The sequence below is a fragment of the Lycorma delicatula genome, chromosome 7 (genome assembly GCF_047948215.1).
Source record: "Lycorma delicatula isolate Av1 chromosome 7, ASM4794821v1, whole genome shotgun sequence".
NCBI lineage: Eukaryota > Metazoa > Arthropoda > Insecta > Hemiptera > Fulgoridae > Lycorma > Lycorma delicatula.
In genome coordinates this window covers 79,705,245-79,726,420 of record NC_134461.1, presented here as the reverse complement: position 1 = coordinate 79,726,420, position 21,176 = coordinate 79,705,245, and the positions used below count along the sequence as shown (strand labels likewise).

Below are 21,176 nucleotides of genomic sequence, written 5' to 3'. Positions count from 1 at the left end.
TCTTTAGATTTAAATCAATTTATTAATTTTTTTTTATAAATCCAATCATAAGAATATTAAACTGTTATTTTCTCCTACTAACAGTTTTAATGGGAGAAGAATCTTTTTGGCTGACTTAAGGTTCATGCTTCATCAATTTTCTTTGAGGTAAACTTTTTTTTATTGAAGTTATAAAAGGCATGTATTTATAAGGTCATGGTGAGTGAGCAACCTGTCAGAGGTTTTAGCAGTTCAGCTGCTATTTAAACTTCTATTTATATCACCTAAAACAGCAACAGATATTTGTAATTTTTAGTTTTTAGTTTCTTCTTCTCAACACACTGTCAAAAATTAACAATTTTATAGGATTTTATTATGTACTATTTATACTTTATTTCATATAGTACCTGTACATTCCACAATTACAAATACATTGACTTTTACTACTGTAAACTTAAGCAAGAATTTTTCTAAGAGGCTTTTGAACATAATCTAATTTTAACAATTGGTAACATGAGGTTATCAATAACAAAAGTAACTGGTATTATTTGTTAATAATGAAAGGGTTGGCTCTGCTAGCTAATTAGCACTGATTAATTAATAAATGTTTCCATAGAATGCAATAGAGTTGCCTTGTAATAAATGTTCGTCTTGTAAAATTAGTAATAAATGTCTGATGTCTGTAATAAATTAGCATACACAATTTGTACTGTTACTGTGTTTTTAATTTTGTGGCACCTTATTGTTATAAAATAAATAAAAACTGTTAAAAATTATAAACATAACACTAATCATGTTGCAGAATGTCATGAAATAACAATTCATGATTTGTTATCATGAATAACAAATTTATGATCTTTTAGAAGAATAAAGATGCAATGCAAGATCCGATTATCTTTCTTGTGCGACTAAGTAGGCTTATGATAACAATTTTTTGTGAAAAATACAATTACATTTTAACAATATATTTATGACTCAAATTTTATTTTCATAACAAAAATACTATTAGCTTGAGCTGAAATGTAATGCACACTGGGATATAATGGTGTTCTCCCATCTTTCAGTTTCATTCCCTTACTACTATCATTCTAAAACTGGTTAAAAACAGAAGGAAAACAGCAGAGCATGGAATACCAGCACATTACGGTTTACCACAACCAAAAAAATTAAAAATACAATCCTCTGAAAAAAAATTCTGTGATGTTGTTCTAGGATTCTAAACATATTATATATTATATCAATTACCAGGATGCCAGGTCAACTGTAAGTTCTGTGCAATAAGTAAAAATGTTAAAACACCTTAGGAGATAAGTGTGTGTTGTATTTTACAATCTAAAGAACTGATAATTCTGCAATACGATAATACTCTTGTCACATCATGTAAATCAATCAAGGCTACTTGAAGTTGAAATGTTAACATATTTCAACACCCTCCTTATTCATCAAATTTGGTGCAACGTGATTCACTTTTTCTGCAGTTAAGGAGAGATATTAAGAATAATCATTTCACCACAAATGATGAACTGGTCTTGGACCAAGGAAAGACTGCCATTCATTCTTCATCAACAGAATGAGAAAACAATTACGAAAAATAAGTAGTTATAAATGTTGACTATTTGGAAAACTAAATTAAGATTCTACGTTAAATAAATTTTATTATTATGATACATTTGTTTCATTTGACTATCTCTTTTCATTTGCAAGTTATAAGTAAGTGTGCATTACATTTCAATCACTTCTTGTAAATAAAACCAAACAATACATAATTTCTGATGTAGATTGAAATTATATTAACAAAAATAAACTGAAACAGGCCTTGCTGTTTAAAGAGGATTATATTTCTGAAAAAAAGCACTGACTGCTTTTCGTTGTTTCTAACTCTACTTCATTGGTGTTGCACAAGTTACTGAGCAGAAAAGTTTCCTAGTTCAAAGAAATTTTAAGTGATTGTAAAACAAAGATTATTTATTACGGATGGATGAAAATTAATAACAATACTAATATTAATAATATAATAAATATTAAGCTATAAAAACAGACAAAAAAAAAAAAAAAAAAATCACTAAAGAGTTAGGAGCAAGTCAAACCACTATTTGTGGCTGGAATAAAAATAAACTGAATGCTTTTCTACAAAATGTTTATCTTCGGGAATACAAACTAGAAAAAATAATAAACACAGAGATTCATGAAAAAGTCAATAAAAAAGCCTTTTTTAATAGTTTATTTAGAAATGAAAAGCATATGCTAATTTCTGACTCATAACTTAAAAGAAAAGTGAAAAACGCTTTTAAAGTAAATGACAAGAGTTATCTAATTAATTAAAAATAGAATACTAATAGTATTAATAGTATTAATGTCTGTAATAAATGCTCACCCAAAAATTGCCTGTGCATACCAATTTTCAATTGTTAAGTATATAAATAAATTAATACGTTAATTAATTATTTCAATAAACACCTAAACAAAAATTTATAAAAGGAAACTTTATGTAGTAAATAAACTGTTATTTAGCATAAATATTCAACGAAGACAATATTTTCTAGATTTTCTGTCATTTGAATTACCAAGCAGTCCCAATTAGTTGAAACTGCTTGACACGTGTGGTCACAATGCCAATTGTGGTGAGAGTAATACACTATGGAGTTATGATACAGCAAACATTTTTAAACTAGAAGTTAATTATGATTTTTTGAAAATACAGTTCAACTTTATACAAAAAATTTTAATTAGATAATTTAACTTAATGGACATTAAAGGTTACATAATGTTTTGAGAAGTAATAAATATAATAGAATGGAACAATGGCAATCAATAAATCCTAACATCCCAATCCCATAGGGGAAGATACCCCCACACCTAGTGACGTTCTGGTCGCCATATCCCCCCCGCATTCCCAGCCCTGTTGGGCTTTAACAGGAGTCATCTATCGCCCACTGACTTTTTACATCCTCATAGTAATAAGCCTGGCCTTGTTGGGATGCTACTGATGTAAATTGCCTAGTAGACATTTGCATCGGTGATTTAACAACTCAGCTTATTGCCTTTGCTGTAGGCCTCATCTGGACATGTTGAATGTCCTATATCGTATCCCTCTGAACTAGCATGAACCCCGGAAGCATGAACCCCGCGCCTAGTTCTACTTATTACGAGCCAATTTCATGAATGTCTCGTAATTCGAAGCAATTTAACACAACATACCACAAAAAATGTTGATCGCAACAACAAAATTTAGTCCTAGTTCCCTTAGTGAACTCAACTTAGTTCAAACCCCAAACTTCAATAAATCCTAACAGCTAAATACAAGAGTTGAGATATTTGCATTGTACAGTTGAAATTTTAAACAATTTAAAACAATTTTGTAATATTATAAGTAACAAGCCAATACTGTATAAACACAATAAGAATTTTAAAAAATCTACTTACTACTCTGCATAACACTGCACACAAGACCAGGATGATTAGGCACTTCACTCCACTGACATAATGGTTGCGGCTGATTAGAAGCAGTGTTATTAGATTTATTTCCACTGCCACTACAACTACCACTACCGCCACTACTTCCTCCACCACCACCTGCTGTGCCACTACTAGCATTACCGCCGCCACCACTACCAGGACGATTAATAGTTATCTGAAACACTGGTGATAATCCGCTATCTAAATTACTAACAGGTGCTAAAAAGCTTTTGCCTTGCACATAACTGAAGAATAACAAGCGAAGGGTATGTGAATAATACACAGACACGCCACCTCCACACACCTGACCACTTACATCCTAAACAAAACAAAAAAAAATTTATATTATTTTGGAAAAATAAATAATTAAATTTATATTAAAATACTGTAGTTAAAATAATTAAGTGAAAAATGCAACTGCTGATATTAGAAAAAAAAAATTTAATTCTTTTAATGTCAAAACACAAATTTATTGGCATAATTTTGTTATTTATTGATTACTTTCTTTCTTAATAAGGCAATATATATTAATATATATATATATATATATATATGGCAAGCAATAAGCAATTCTTAATAATATATGGTGAATATATTAATAAAGATATTCACTTGTTCTTTTGTGTCCATTTCTTTTATATGTATTTTCATTAAAACATTCTGCTTTCTTTTTATTCAATTTTAAAATTATTACTGTTTTACTTGGTTAATTTTTAATTGTTTTAATAGCGAATATGAGGCCAAATAATAAAGTATTTAACCTTGTTCTTCCTGTCATTATGAGCCCAATATATTTCCAATCTGAGTTTAAAAAAGGGGCTTAATAAGTGATAGCATATGTGTTTCTAGGCATGAATATGGATCTCAAAATATTTCGCTTAGATAAGCCATTTAATTTTCTGTCAAGCTAGTGATAATATCACAGCAAGTTATGGTAAGCTTTTGGGAATGAAGCTACGATTTATGCCTAAATTTCCATTACAATAAAATGTTTTCTGAAGGCTGAGCCAATACTGAAGATAACACCACAATGGAAGACTGTCAACAGCACAAACAAATAACACAGTCAGTGTGTATGAACTTTTATTTGATAGAAATTTACAGTAAAAATGACTGCCAAAGAACTGAACATTAATCAGGAAACTTCTCTCTTGGCGAGGCTAAGAAATGTTTGTGCCAAAATTGTTCCTAAAAATCTGTTACAAGTGTACAGAGAAATGTTGTATTTGATACATCAGAATAAGTAAAAGTAAACTCAATATCATTAAAGTGAGTTATTACCATTGTTGAAAGTTGATATTTTTAATATGATTTGGAAACAAAACATCAAAGATTGAAGAGGTGTCACCGGAATCACAGACCAGAGAAACATTGCAAGTCAAAGTCAGAAGAAAAATACATGCTTGTTGTATGTTTGATTCCATCAGCATTGTGCACACAGAGAAAATTCATCCTGGTGAAACAGTAAATCAATACTAATACTACTTTACAAAAATTATGAGAAGACTTTAAAAATCGTTCCATATAAGTTGAAACATTGCCAACAATTAGATTCTTCATCATGATAATGGATCCTCTCATGCTGCACTGTCGACAAGACAGATGTTTTTTACATCTACAGAAATTTCATTGCTGCTGCAGCTTCCTTATTCACCTGACTTCACCCTGCTTGATTGTTTTTTTTATTCTTAAAAATCAAATCAAATTGTGAAGGGACATTATTTTTACTCTGCAGAATATATCCTAAGGTGTGTAACACATGCCTTAGCCTTAAACGGCATTCCAGATGAATTCTAGGCATGCTATCTGATGGTCAGTGGTGAAATAAGTGTGCGCAGGTATAAAGAAATTAAAACTTTTTTCTAACCAGTTTCATTTCTCTATTATTAATTATATGAATTACCACACTTTAAATTATACAACAGAGCAAATTATAAATAGCAGTAACTGCAAATAATAGCATTTTATGGTTTTAAAAATATTTTTGGTGGTAATGATAATAGTTTAGATTTTAAAAATGAGTGATTCTGACCTTTGCACATTGAACTTTTTTTAGAATGCAAAAAAAATTCCACTTTATACTTTCAAGTGTGGATTAAAATTATGTAGTTATACAATGTTAAGTAACTTTAAATTCTGAATAACAAAGTCTCCATTTATATCAGTGTTCTATAGTTTATCAATGGTATCTGCAAATTTTAATACTAAAGCTTGAATAATTAATAGTGGTATTAAAACAATTCTATTTTTATGCCAATAACCTGTTTATATTTTTACATATTCCACCATGAAATGCCTGATACCTAACGACATGCCTACACATAATCGCTTGTGTTCACGCATGTAGATATACAGTCTTGAAATAAATATAAATAGCATACTTCAGACAATACAATGTAGTTATCACATGATCGTAAATTTCTGAAAATATAAAAATTACCTTTATTTCTGGATGAAATATATCAATAGTATTGGTCACATAGAAAGGCCCATGTTTTGCAGAACTATCTTCATCCATTTCTTGGCTGTAAATATAACCAGTAGAAGACATGACAAGCATAGTAGTTTTTTCATCCTAAAAGAAAATATATTTAAAAAAGAAATGTTCAATAAAATATAATAATAATAAAAAATTATAATTTAATATTAACACATACAGAAAATGTTATCAGTAAGCTCACTGTTTGCACTACAACCAGATAATATTCTTTCTTTCTTTTTCTTGTTTAGCCTCCAGTAATTACCATTCAGATAATACTTCAGATGATATGAGTGTAAATGAAGTGTAGTCTGTACAGTCTCAGTTCGACCATTCCTGAGATGTGTGGTTAATTGAAACCCAACCAATTAGCAATTGCCAATTGGTTGGTTTTCAAATTTTCCAGTTAAGTTATCCATAATTCTGGGTTAAAATGTTTTGCTTTATTAAATCATAAAATAATTAACATTATACAACTCCTATTATCTTAAAACAGCAGAATACCATTTGAATTGATTTTTTGTTCTCAAATCTGCCTTCCAGTAAGTGGTAACAAAAAACTACAAAAAATTTTTTTATTTTTTTTATAGAAAATAATTTTTTTTAGATTAGCAAGTTAATTTGAATATGGTTTAAGTCACTTTAAACACGCAGAATGCAGAATCTGCACTACACCTACTTCATTTATCCTATTTTAAATATTCCACATTCAGTACTTCAGGCACTTCATTGCTATAACAAGTCATATTTCTGACTTTAAGAACACAATAGCTTCAGAATAAATTAAATATTTAAAGTATATTTAAATATATTAAATATTTTCTAAGTATAATGATCCACTCATTTTAACACGCAACAATTAAAAAATAAATTAATAAGAAATGATAATGTACCTGTGTAGAAAGGAAAGTAACATCACGGATCTTTCCAGTAGGTACAATAAAGTAGTACTGAGGTGATAGAACATCTCTAGATAGATCATAGATTTTGACAAAATCTGCAGTAATGAGTGCCAATTGTGTCTGGGCACCAGGCAACCATATGGCTCTAATTATGAAGTTACCAGTTTCTAATTGTGGATGCAATACTAAATGTTCTGAAACTGAACCACTGGAATTGAAGGTAAGCACATGACAATCCTGTAAAAATAGAAAAGAATATTTTACAATCATCAATCCTGGTTTTTTACTGCAGTAAAACAGTTTCCATGATTATGTATAAAAATGACTGATATTCTTTGCTTTTTACGTCAATAAAAAAAAAGGGGGGAAAATAATTCCTTAAAAACTTGTGCACCTAGACTCAAGAAATATTTTCATAAATAAAATTAGAAGTTTTTCCTCTTCCTCTAAGTTGTAAATTTCCCACCAAGAGGTTTCTAATAAACAAGAGGTTCAAAACTTAATTCGATGAAATCAAAATTATTTAACATACTAAACAGTTCAAATTTTGAATGAGTTATACTCAATTATCTCTCATATTCTAAAAATGAACAATCACTGAAAAGGAAAAAACAGACATATGTATACATTACCAAAATCACTGATTAGAAAAATGATCTGCTTGTTTAAGATAAAATAATCCAGAAAAATCCAGTAAAATTGCACAGCTAAAAAGAACTACAAGGAATATGGAGAAATATAATGATATAAAAATAACCAGTAAAAGTACATAGTAGCTGAAAATAACTGTAAGGAATATGAAAAATAATATTTTACCATATAATAATTTCTTTCAAAAGGTAAAAATTAATAAAAATATGAATACATTTCTTAACGTAAAATAATATGAATCTCTTCAAAAGTGATTATTTTGAATCTCTTCAAAAGTGATTAAATATCAGTCTAATGGCATGTATTTGAAAAGCAATTGCATTCAAAGGGATTAATTATTAATCCATAATACATCGGAGCTGGTTAGAGGTGAATTTCTTAAGTCTAATTACATACAATACAGATTATCAAATAATTAAAGGAAACAAGAGGAGAGAAAGTAAAACCTAACATGAATTATTTCTGTACCTTAAGTCCACAAACGGCAAGAAAATCTTCATTCCAAGGATTCCCAGTTACAGACAGAACAGTAAATGGTATTGGAGCAGATGAAAGACGAGTTAACGTTAATTTACGTTTTGAAGAATCAGCTTGTTTTAAAAGGGCTGATAATTGTAAAACAGTTATTTTACCTTTCTCATGAGAAACAGCTGTAAAAAAAGATAAACAAATTATAAATAAAAATTTAACAAACAATTATCAGAAGGGTATACTTAATTATAACTTCATATTTCTATTAATGATATTTTGGTTAATTCACATCCATCAAAATTAAATGAAAACAGGTGTGAATAGCAGTTTTATAATACAACTTTTTAAACATCAGTGAATTACCCATTTCAACAATTTTTTTAATCATAAATTTCTTCTTAGATTTTATTTATCTACAACTGCAAAAATAAATCTTGCTAATAACAAGAGAAAAAAAAACTATTACTTTGGTTTGAATAGTTTAAACCTTGTCTTTCAAAAGGTAACAGCATTTCAAAATTCTGAAACTTGCTTTGTCTTTTTTCAGGAGTAAAACAGAATAATTGAAGGACTGATTTTCTAGGATAAAGTATGAATAAAGGACAAATTTTACAAAGTAAAATCTGATTATTATGTGATGTTCATATATCAGGTGACTTTTTGAAAATTGAATGTAACATGTGTCCAAAAATGGAAGTTAGAAACGTCAAATACGTATGGAGGAAGGAGTTAGGATATTAAAAGCAGAATGGACACATCCAAACTTTAAAAGTTGTTCCAAATTCTTTAGGAACATTTGAGGTAACAGTTATTTGTTATATTCCGAAATTTTATTTTCTTATTTTAATGAGTGAACAACAAAACTGTAATTATTTCTTGGATATGAAAACCATTACTTACTACATCATATTTTTACTCCGAAATAAAGTTATGACATTTAAGTCTGATTTTTTTACAAATATAAAATACAGTCTTCAAAAAAAACTAATAGGGTTATTTATTAAATAAAAGCATCAAAATTAAATTGAACTGGCAAGAAATCAAGCCATAAAATTTATTTTTTGCCTATGACTTTAATCATCTCAGAGTAACTGCTGGAAAAGGTGCTGATATACTCAGTCAAATTTTCATAATCCATGCAGTCTTAGATGATAAACTGATACAGCACATAAAGCAAAAGCAAGATTTACTACCTCCAGGTGAAAACTGAAACACCTTTAGACATCTTGGGTGAAGGAGAAAATAAGTGAAAATTAAATCAATACAAACCAAGATGTTGTCGTTTTCCATAAGGAGATGCTAAACAACACATAGCTACTCTACGAATCATATGTGCAGAAAGTAACTGTCGAATAGTCTGACCTTGATCACCAGAATAATTCATTCTTACGTTTTCAAAAGCACCTTCTTGTGATCCTAAAGTTGGAACCTACACAAACAAAAGTCACAAATAAGAAATATTCAGTCCAATACACCAATAAAGTAATAGGCAAGCTATAAATGCATTAGAATATAACAAATCAGTTGCAATCTTTACCAAAACTTGTTAAATCATTGTCTTGACCAAAAAGCAATAAAGTACCCTCACATCTTCACATCAATAAAATTTACTGATCTGCTGAACAGAAGATGATAAAAATTGTGAACTTAAGAAGCTACTATAAAAACTTCTTTCTAAAAGATTAAAACAATATGATGGCAGCTGCACTAAACAAGACACAAAGCTGACATTCAACATGCAGGGTACAAGCTGTTTGAACGAACAAATGGATAGATAATTATCTTTTTCATGAATGAAAGAAGGAGGATATGAAAGAAAAGAAAGATACAGGTGGTTTATGTGAAATCTACTGAAACAGCTGTTTAGGAAGTAAATTCAAATAAAGCAACAAAATCAGAGAACTTTAATAGAAATTTGTTAAAAAACAATATACCCCTTATCGTTTCTAGCCATGCACTGGTTGACCAATAAGTTCTGTTGTTAAGGTTATATATGAAAAGAAGCCTGTTTTTACTATCTTCTGGCTTCTTTTTAACACTGATCTCAGAATTCAATTAAAAATGGAAAAATACAGTAATGCTGAAATAACAATAACATATCCAGATCACTGAAACAGTCCCAGAAAATATAAAAGTAATGAATATATTACTGTTATCATCAACAGGGCAAAAAATTAAAAAAAATGATATCACTGAAAGAAATATAATTATGTCAAGAGACATGGGGTTTAATCTGAACTGTACTATCATCAATTTTAAAATTGTAAGGATCAAAAAACAAAGAAAACAGAAAACACTAGCTTCACAAAACTCAACACGACAATCAAAAGAGTGAATAACAATGATGATGACAGAAGATTATAAAAATGACAAAAATTACCCTCACCATGAGCTGATCAGAACTCTCAAATGTTTTCTCAATACTGTGAAGTTGTGCGAGTGCAGCTTGTGCTCGCTGATGGCAACCGACTAATGACTGACGCATACAAGATGCTTCAACTGCTGGTATGAGCGCTTTCAATACTTCAATCAGTCGTGAAGTAACCTGGCCTTCTTTCCATGCTAATCCAGTCAACACATCAGCAAAACTTTCTGCAAATATAAAAAATAACTCAATAAATAAACTAACATCTATCGGCAATAATAAAATAAAATATAACAAATGAAATAAAAATGAGTATAAAAAAAATCATTACAAGAACAATAAAGATAACCCAAATTACTTCCATCCTAAGATTTGCTTTAACAAAAAATTGGCATAAAATTTTATCCTCATTATTCTTAATCTTTTTTTTTTTTTAAATAGATAATGAAACATTGCTCCTCTATTTTTCAATGCTTAGTAGATATAACACATGAAAAGTTTATAAAACTGATAATTTAATTAGCCAACTAGAATACTACTTTTAAGTTCTCATTAAAGGATTTTTTTTGTTATTCAAGTAAAAACTAACCAAGTTGTTTAGCTAGAGCAGGCTGTTTATGACGATCTCTTGGTAAACTTCTTTGTTCATTAGTTTTATCCAATGCAGCAGGAGAAGAAGGTCTTCTGCGTAATGAAGGTGTCAACATATGTTCTGTGCTAGAACTGCATGGCATAACTTGTCCAGATGTTCCTTGATTAGTACTTTGTTGTTGATCTGATGAACTAGCTCCTGCCTGAGGGCTTCTTTTTACAAGTGCCTATAAATAAAATTATTTATTTTGTCAAAACTAAGAATTAAACATTTACAAAACTAATTATAATATACAGACTCTGCAGTAGATTGTAAAACTCAAATATAATTTTATTTATTTTATTTTTAATTCAACAGTAAAAATCAAGGAAAAGTTTATTTTTGTACAGTGCACTGCTAACAACAATATCGAAAGAGAAAGCTCTGTAGTTTGCTTATTTATTCTTAAGCCAATCATTTTCAAAAATAGCGGACCATTAATTGGACCAACTAATATTTAGTTAAGAACTACACTTTAAAAACCAAGAATTAGCAAATACAAATTCTATTAATGATCTTTCGTTCTAATCTTTATTTTGCCTTCATATGTTCAACAATACAAGTATTGCCAATCTCTTGGTAACTAAATGCTTTCAACAACTATTTTAATTCAATGGATTTTACATAAAAACAAAAATAAAATAAAGCAAATAACGTTTGTCCAACATCTTTTCTTCAAACATTTTAATGGATTTGGAAACATTCAGAATATGTAGCCTGAAAAACATTTTAAAAACCTCAGGCATTGAAAATAATTCATGAAACTCTTGATAGCCTTAAACCATGGAGAGCAAAACATGAAGCATTAATGATGAGCACAATTTAATGATCAGCACAATTTATGAAAACCAACTTATTACAAAATAATCATAAGAAGAAGGGTTGATTAAAACAATGTTAAAAGAATCAATAGAAGGTGCACATAACAGTGGACAGCAGAGTAAAAATTATAGATTTCTAAAAAGATATGGTAGGCGGCTATCAATAACAAAAGTTTAGCAGGAATAAAAGTGGAGATCGACATGCAATAAGGAATACACTCCTCACGACGAGTAAGATGAACCATAAAGGACATACGATTTATACAAGCATTGTTTATGTATTTCTGAAAAAATATAATATTTTCTAGCTTAACAAGTCACTGCTACACCCGTAGATCTGCGTACACAGTAGTAAATGTGGTCTTTCCTGTATGCTATGACCACAATCCTGGTAATCTTAGCCGTTTGTTTCATCAACTGTGGCATGGGGGGGGGGGGAGTCATCTATCAACTTCCTTTGAGAGAGTTATGAATGTTTTTGTTGCTGAAATATGATACTTTTTCACAGTGCAGTTCAATTTTTAATTTTTTTTTTTTAAACCAATTGATATTTTTTCAACGGAAGGACTTTATAAAGTTGCTTAGGAGCTAAATTTAATTAATTTAATGTGATATTGCTCGTATTCATACTGAATTTTTTTTTTGTTACTGTCTATTATAATAATGAAATAAATACAGAAAAACTGTAATTTTGCACAACTTCAAATACTTTATTAGCTATTGAGCTATTTATAACTTGATATAAGCTTTAAAAAGTGATTAAAATGTATGACTGCAATGAATAGTAGTAACATTGTACATTCTAAACAATAAATAATTGTTTATTTTGAATTGCAGTAACATCTTTTTCTATCATCTGCCCTCTTAATTTATGCTGTTAATTAGCACTGGTGAGTTTCCCAAAATTTTTTTTTAAATTTACATGATAAAATAAAAATATGATTTTCTTTATTGCATATTATTACTATTAAGTTACTGCTCTTTCTTGATCATTTGGCTAGAAAATAATTACCTGGTTCTAGTAGGATAGGTATGTTGAATGTAAGGTCTCACCTTTTCTTCATCTAGTATAATGACCTATCTGGCCTAAATATCATTTTTTTGAATGAGAAATAGAAATCATTCCATATAGTTATTTTTTTAACACAGAATTTAAGGATCCATAGTAAAAAAAAAAAAAAAAAAAAAAAAAAAATAGTACATATTCAAATAGAAACAATAACTAAAAAAATATTGTTATACTTTATGTAGTAAAAAATATTTTTAAAGCAACAATATTTAACTAATAATTACAAAAATTGTAAATTCTCTTATTAAAAAATTTTTAATTTTTAAACAAAAAAAAAGTACATTTTCAACTAGATATATATATATTTATTTATTATAAAGAAATACCACCTGAAGCAGAACATGAATTAGTTAAGCACTGCAAAAATAAATATAAATTTATGCAACTTAATTACCCAATGGACAAGGGCATGTATTTTCTATCGCAACATTATTTTCATAAATAAAAACTATATACATGAATTACAGGAGTTATCTAAACCACAAAACACAAAAAAAAAAAAGAATTCAAGGTGAGCAATGCATAAATCAGTAATTACCAATTAGCAATGTTAAAGAAAAATATATAAAATAAAGCTACACTATTCAAAATAAAATATATTAGTACATCAATTTTGTTTTAATATTCATATGCCTTTCACTACACAAAGCTAATAATAAGAAGACAATTACCGAAGATTCAGGGTTAATATAAATATAACATAGACCAGTCATATTTATTAATATAACTATTAATGTAATTTAAAATACTAATTATTAATAAAATGAATCCTAATATAACTATTATAGGCTTATCAAGTAATAGTAATAATTGATGATGTAAATAAATATATAATAATATTTAAACACAATGTATTAATAAAATATATAAAAAGTTAAACATAAAAAAAGTCACTTCACCTGACAGGCACCATTTTCTTTGGCTCCACAGTCACAAAAGAAATTACCATACTTAGCATAAGTAACATCATGACCTCTGTGACACACTCTAGCACAGACAGTGCAAACACCAACACCATCAACCATCTTACATGTATGACAATGATACCAATGTTGATTCATGAATTCTTTTTGAGTTATAGTGAATGTACATAATTTGTTGCATAAACTGTCTTCATCCTGTAATTAGAATTAAGATTTCTCATAATGTGATAAATAAAAAGTGTATTATTATATGCAGACTTTTTTTCACTTTCTGCTGAAGCAGTTTCATGTCTACATATTTATCGGCAACATATTAATAATACACAAGTCGTTTCTTTTAACGTATAAATATTAAAGGTTAAAATTTATAAAAATCAATTTCTTTTAAGTTGATAATTTTATAATAATGGTTTTTAAACAATAAATAATTTTTCACAATTATTTACAATGAAGATTAATTTTGATTTCCTAAAAGATAAATAAATGTAAATCAATCGACTAATTCCTAAATACTGCTTTACCACAGATGTATTTGTATTTCATCTACAAAACCTGATTTTTTTAAATTTTGATTACTTTGCTTCTGGAGGAAAACACAAATCTTGTACAGTGTATGTGTACCCTCAATATAGACATAATTTTTTTACACGATTGCAGTCATCGTGTTTGAATAAATTAGTAAAATTATTTCCAAATATGCGATAAGTTTCACTTATATGCAGTCACATGGCCATTATCATATTTTGTAAAGTAGACAAATAATGTACTGCAGAACATACTTCGATTGCAAGATTAAATATCCACACACTTATCAGTACATTTATCCTGTACTTACAAGAAATGCCTGAGTCATTGTAATGAACAGTGTTTTCACAATAATCATTCATTCACAGTTTATGTTAGCCTAAATGTGGCTGTGTACAAAAAACTGTGTTTTATCGTTATTAGAAAAAAAATAAAATTCTAAATTGCCTAGATAATAAAGATACTGTGGCTTCTGTAGCTAGAAACTTTAATTTAAATGAATCGTCTGTGCATTCAATACAGCTTAATAAAGACAAAATATGCCAAAGTATAGCGGCCAGTGAACTAGTTTCTACAAAGCTCATTTTGTACGCGTGAAATCCGATATTGGAGAAAGTCGAGATGTTGTTAGTATCATGGATTGAAGACCAAACTCAAAAAGCATAGGCCATAAAGCTCAGCTTTAATTTGAGAAAAGGTTATGCAGCTTTATCGCAGGATGTCCAGTGAAACAGGTAATGAATCTGAAATTTCTACCAATAGTTCATCCATCAGTTTCAGTTTTAATACTAGCAAGAGCTGGTTCAAGAGATTTAAAAAAGGCACTATTTGCACAACATGAAACTTCAGGTGAAAAAGCTTCTGCAGATTTCAAAGCTGCTGAACAATACCCAGCATAATTTTTAAACATCATAAAGGAGAAAGGTTACATACCAGACCAGGTTTTCAATACAGATGAAACAAGTGTGTATTAGAAAAGATGGTAAAACTTACATTCCTTTTTACAGAACAAAAAACCACGCTGAGTTATAAAGCAGCAAAGGATCGTTTTATGTTGTTGTTGTGCTCGAATGCATCTGGAGACTGCTTAATTAAGCCATTGTTAGTTTATAAATCCTTAATCCTCGCGCATTAAAAAACACAAATAAATAAACCTTCCAATTTTCTGTCGAGCTAATAACTGTGCTTGGGTGACTGCCGATATTTGTATGGATTAGTTTAATAACTGTTTTAAATCAGAGGTTAAAAAGTACTTAGCATCCAAATCTTGTACACAAAGTTTTGCTTGTTCTAGGCAACTTTACGGCTCATGTAGAGGTGCTACTAAAAAGAAGCTGATGAAAATATCAAAGTTGAGTTTCTTCCAACCAACACTACACCACTTTTGCAACCCCTTGACAAGAGTGTAAATGCAACTTTCAAAACGTAATACATTCATCAAATATTAAAAAAAATTTTTTGATGACATGGAAGAGAACAAATCTTTAACTGAGTGAATGCTGGAAAAAATATAAAATTGCTGCACTCATTGCAAATGTAAAAATATCTTTAGACAAGTTACAACAGAAAACATTAAACATCTGCTGGAAGAAGCTTTGGCCCAAAGCTGTAAAGGCCTGGCCTAAGAGAGGATGAATGAAGACATAGAGGATAGAGATCAATTAAATAAAGATGTAGAGGATACTTGTAACGAAATAGTCAACATTGCCAGATAGTTACCAGGAGAAGAATTTTTAGACATACAGGCACAGGATGTAAATGAAGAATTAAGCGACTCGGAACTTATGGAGATGATAGAAAACAAAATTGTACAAGACAGTGACGAAAATGAAGAAGAGAAAATTTTGATTAAAAAAAAACAGGTGACTAACAAATTTAGGCAAATTTGTAAAAATGGCAAAGGAATTGAAAGAATTTATAATTGCCGAAGGGCCACTGATGGAGCGTTGTTTGCGGTTTCAACAGGAACAAGAAAAATAGTTGTACCATATAAGGAAGAACAAATCCCAACAGTCCACCACCACTCTCTTATTATGTTATGTTCTCTTATTATATTATGTTTTTTAATGTTAAATAAAAAAAAAAACTAATGATAAATGATGCTAAATGTTAAATGATGTTAGTGGAAATAATCTATATACAGTGTACACAACACATAATTTTTCTTTTTTAAATACAAATATTCTTTTTAGATACATAAATTGTACTGCAATATCATTAAAATAATACAATGATACTGCAATAATAAAATAGTAAAATCAAGTACAGTATTTTTTTTGAGTACAGTAATTTACTTTACCTGTATTTCTGCATTAAATGCGAGTCTCAATTTACACTATTTCATTATACGCAGAACTTTTCCAGAACGTAACACCCGCATAAATTGAGGGGGCACTGTATATACTTATTACATGATGAGAAAATATTACTGCCAAGTAAAATGTGATGGTCCCATCCTTTTAAGTTTAAGTAGCCTTACAAAAGTACACACTGCACTATTTTCCTTTAGGTATACACACACTTTTATCATCAGTAAAAACAAAATCTAATCCCACTAAGACTACAAGATAAATTACATAAATTTAAAGAAATGAAAAAATGTCAAGAACTGCATTTACAATGTTAAACTTACAGAGTCATCTCCACCACTTTCATCATCATCTTCATGACCCAACTCATCCATCCAATCAGTATCAGGATCAGGCGGTGGTAAAGTTTCACCATCCCAAGGAGGAGAAGCAGCTCGGCCTCCTGACGCAGAAGGAGGGCATAGAGCAGAAACTATATCACAAACATAATTTACCATGTAACATGTTGATTCAACCATCAGATTTGCTGTACCAGTATTAGTTTCTAATTTAGTCAGAACTTCTTTCTTACAAAGATAATTTTTACTGTAACAAAAAAAAAATAAACAACCAAATCAAGGAACATTAAAATAATAGACACAAAGCAGTAAGTAAAATTCAATGCACGACTTTTTTCTAGTAAGTGTAATTTAACAATTAACCAACCAGTTTTTCAAAAAGAACACTATGATATCAAAAATAATTTCATAGCTGTACTATATGTGGTAATTAATTAACAAAATAATAATAAAGGATATTAAAGATTACAAGACAAAACCAGTTCTTTTCCATCAGATTTTGTATTACTGTTATTATATATTACTATAGTTTTGTTTATATAATTGAGGAACAAAATGTTGAAAATATGCCAGATAAGTTACTTACACATAAAAAATCTAAGGGATCATCATAATTTCCTCTATTACTGATGAAAAACCGTAACTATCAAATTAGGAACAAAATCTTTTTATACTATGCATTGGGTCCCAACAAATTACTCATCAAAATTGTATTATCCCAAGGTAATAAGCATGCTATGGTGGCCTGGCTAATAAAGGAAAGTAAGCAGTCAAGTTGTTTCCACTGCTTTCTTTACCGAACTGAGTACGTGTTAAATACCAGCATAACAAGCTCAGCAAAAATGTAGATAATACTAAACAGCCCACCCTAACCATGAATCTCTTCACCACAAGTGTTGGTTTGTAATCTTTTTACAGAGGGGGCAAAAATCCTTTTGTATTATCGTCGCCTGGGTCATGAAATAAAAAGAAACCCCTTCTTGGTTATTAAAATGTTAATAAAATTAGGATAAAACAAAGATATTAACAAAATTAAAACTAGAATAGCAAAAGAAACGTAACCATTAAACAAAATATTTATCATGGATAACAAAATAAAATTATAATTGATTATCATTAAATCTTATTGATTCTTTTTAGAAGTAAATAATACCTGTTTTAATGCATTCCTATCATTTCCTAAAATGTGACAGATGTCTCTCATTAACTTGGATTTGCGACGTAAGGCTGCATAACATATGCAGTCGACAAGGATGTAGCACAGTTATGTGGCAGATGCATCGTGCATATAGTGGTGTATTTTCTCAACATCAGCACAGGACCACTTCTTCTCAACGGTTTTTCTGCATGAAGAGTCCCATGGTAACATCATATCTTTGATGTGTCAGGGTTTATTATCTGCTGTAGCATATAGTCTCCCTTGACATCTTCAAAGTGTAAGTTTAATGGAATTAATAAAACCATCTTTAGCAGTGGAATCTGCATGTTTGTTACCCAGGATTTTCACATTGTTAGGAATCCAGCAGAAATTCACTTTTATGTTGTAACAATTCAATTAAACAATTGTATTACAAATTTCTGTGATGATAGGATGTCTAGAATACAAATCCTCTAAAGTTTGTAGAGCAGTACAAGCTTAAAGCAACTTACTTAAGATCACTTTGAATCAGATTTTTTATTTAAATCACAACTAAAAGAAAGACTGCGACAGATAGTACAAACAACAAAATTTATCTTCCTTTTCATTAACCTAAACCTACAAATAATTACATTGAAAAAAGTATATTATATACACTGTCTCCAGTAAGTAGGAGAAACTATATATCTATCCTACTTTAAAGTAAGATAAAGTATATAATTTCTTTTTCTCTTTCTTAACATCTTCTTAATTAAGTCTAACCACTATACATCAATCTTGGTTGCACTATGCAACATTTAATAAAAAAATTATCAATTAATAAAAACATTAAATTTGTTTTATTATCTTTAATGTTTCACCATATCTTACCATATTTCTAGCCACTCAGTACAAGCACAAAACAAATACATATGTCCTCTTCCTGAACCAGCATCAGCTAATGTAGCCATTATTAACATTAATTCAGGGAAACCAGCTCCTTCGGATGAAATAAGAAGTTGTGACCCCAATGGTATTAAAGCTTCTAATAATGTCACAGCTACCGCTTCTTTAGCATGAGTCTCACTTTAAAAAAAAAAAGTTTCATTAAGTAAAAGACATACATTTTCATATAATTAATTAATTTTAAACATTTTTTGTTATTTTTATTAGTTTAAATGCTAACATTAGGTGTAGTAGGTGAACTTTAACAAATACTAACACATAAACTTCCTGTCAATAATACAAAGAATTTAAAAAGTTAAGATTAATATCCACAACATTATAAGCTTAGTAACACTTAATGTGCCAAAAGTACGGCCCACATTTATTCTATTCCTTTAGTGAGAACTGTTCATCAGATGAACTGTTTTTCAATTGTATATTATGGCATGTTTAGTTAAAACAAAATTTTACATTTACTATGACACTTGCCAGCTAGGTTTAGGTAGTATATTTGATAGATTGACAAGTCGTGTCTTTTTTCCCATTTTATAAATTTTATGGTTATTACCATCAAAATTTACGGTGTACAGACCCAATTTAAAAATGTTAAATATTCAATATCTCAACTTTCAAAATACTGGAAACTTTCTTCCAATGTAATTAACAGCACCTTCTTCACTGGAGTTACTACATAAACTTCACAGCCAATAACAGCAACAAATTGCAGTTTTTAGCAATGCCCATCTTTACAAGATTAAAATAAAAATTAAATTAAAAAGATTATTAAATTGAATCAAATTTTATTTATCCCAACTAGTGCTGAACAAATAATTAAACATTTAGTTGGTTGTATTTTATTCAAATCAAATGTAAAATAAATACATGAACCAATAACAATTTAATCTACCCCATTATAATATCCTACAATAATATAGATATAGATAAAATCTAATGTCCCAACGAGTGCTTAATAATAATTGAACAGATGGTTTTGTTGTATTACGCTCCAAAGGTATCCTCAACAGGAAATAGATAAGACGCTGGTACCTGGCTAGATTCATTTCATTGTATACAGTTAAGTTAGTAAAAGTCTTCAATTAAATAAAATATCTTTAAACTTTTTATACCAAATCCATTGACTTTGTATTTTGTTGATCCCAACCTAATTTAATAGTCATTATTACTAACAGAAATGTATCTTACCTGACCAGTGTTAACTACTATTACACCACTTAATTATTCAAAATGATAAATTAAATGATAAATTAAATAAATTGTTAACTTTCAAATTTTATTGAAAACATCTATATCTAAGCCCATACTATCCTAATTAATATTTTTCAACATTATTAGGGTTTTATTTTTGCACGCACGAGTGGGAACGTTAAGAGTGGTGCTTTGTAAAGGGAAAAAAAATTTTATAAAAATTTATTAAGTAGGTAGGTTGAAACATGAGAGGTTTGTCATATCGTCCTGAATGAGATCTGTTATACTTGCAATACAGAACATGCCTCCATTTTATATCTGTTTCAGGTGAACCAGCACAATGACTGGGTCTATATGATCCCACCAAACCTTTCCTGGACACATGTGTATCTGAAAGCTTCCTCCAAACACTAGGGCCGCCACGGAAGGCAAATCCCTGTTTAATTAAAAGGCTCTAGCACTGAGAGGCCTTCAGAGGACAGACTGAAGAGGAATGTTGCCGGAAGTACAAAGAACACACACGCTTAGTATCACCACATCAGCCCGTCAATTACTTCTCACTGGTCTAAGGGACCGGAATGCAATACGAAATCCGTCCATAAATAAAATAAAATCTATAACCGCCACAAAACAGATGATAACCCACCAGATAAAATAGAAAAACACAGCAGCAAGGGACATTTGTCCAGGTTCTGTAATTAGTAGGGAGAAAACAACTCTTTCCACTATCCTTGCATTCTCTTCCAATCACAAATTTTTCACTAACCTCAAACTTCACTCGTGTTATATTGTTAGTAATTTTTGCAAAATCTGTAACTTATAAATTTTTGTATTTGACACAGCACTCATTGTTAAGCTATTACATATACAAATTATAAAAGAAAAAAATGACAAGCCGAAAAAAAAATTTTAATTTAATAATAATATTTTAATTTAAGAAAGAGTTGTTACCGTCACAGAATGTTTATTAAATGTGTTTTAATGACTAG

At 29.4% G+C, this 21,176-nt stretch overlaps 1 protein-coding gene across 8 annotated transcripts in view; it reads right to left on the bottom strand.

The window, feature by feature from the left end:
- Positions 1-21,176, bottom strand: part of poe (E3 ubiquitin-protein ligase-like protein poe) — a 216,588-nt gene that overhangs the window by 111,302 nt on the left and 84,110 nt on the right. For all 8 annotated transcript variants that reach the window (XM_075371905.1, XM_075371903.1, XM_075371908.1 and 5 more), the window contains 10 exons: positions 18,928-19,122; positions 16,905-17,166; positions 13,724-13,942; positions 10,893-11,121; positions 10,325-10,530; positions 9,208-9,367; positions 7,936-8,117; positions 6,808-7,053; positions 5,876-6,010; positions 3,403-3,754 (listed from right to left, as the gene is read on the bottom strand). In XM_075371905.1, the coding sequence (XP_075228020.1) occupies positions 3,403-3,754; positions 5,876-6,010; positions 6,808-7,053; positions 7,936-8,117; positions 9,208-9,367; positions 10,325-10,530; positions 10,893-11,121; positions 13,724-13,942; positions 16,905-17,166; positions 18,928-19,122 (2,186 nt within the window). The remainder of the gene's footprint in view (positions 1-3,402; positions 3,755-5,875; positions 6,011-6,807; positions 7,054-7,935; positions 8,118-9,207; positions 9,368-10,324; positions 10,531-10,892; positions 11,122-13,723; positions 13,943-16,904; positions 17,167-18,927; positions 19,123-21,176) is intronic.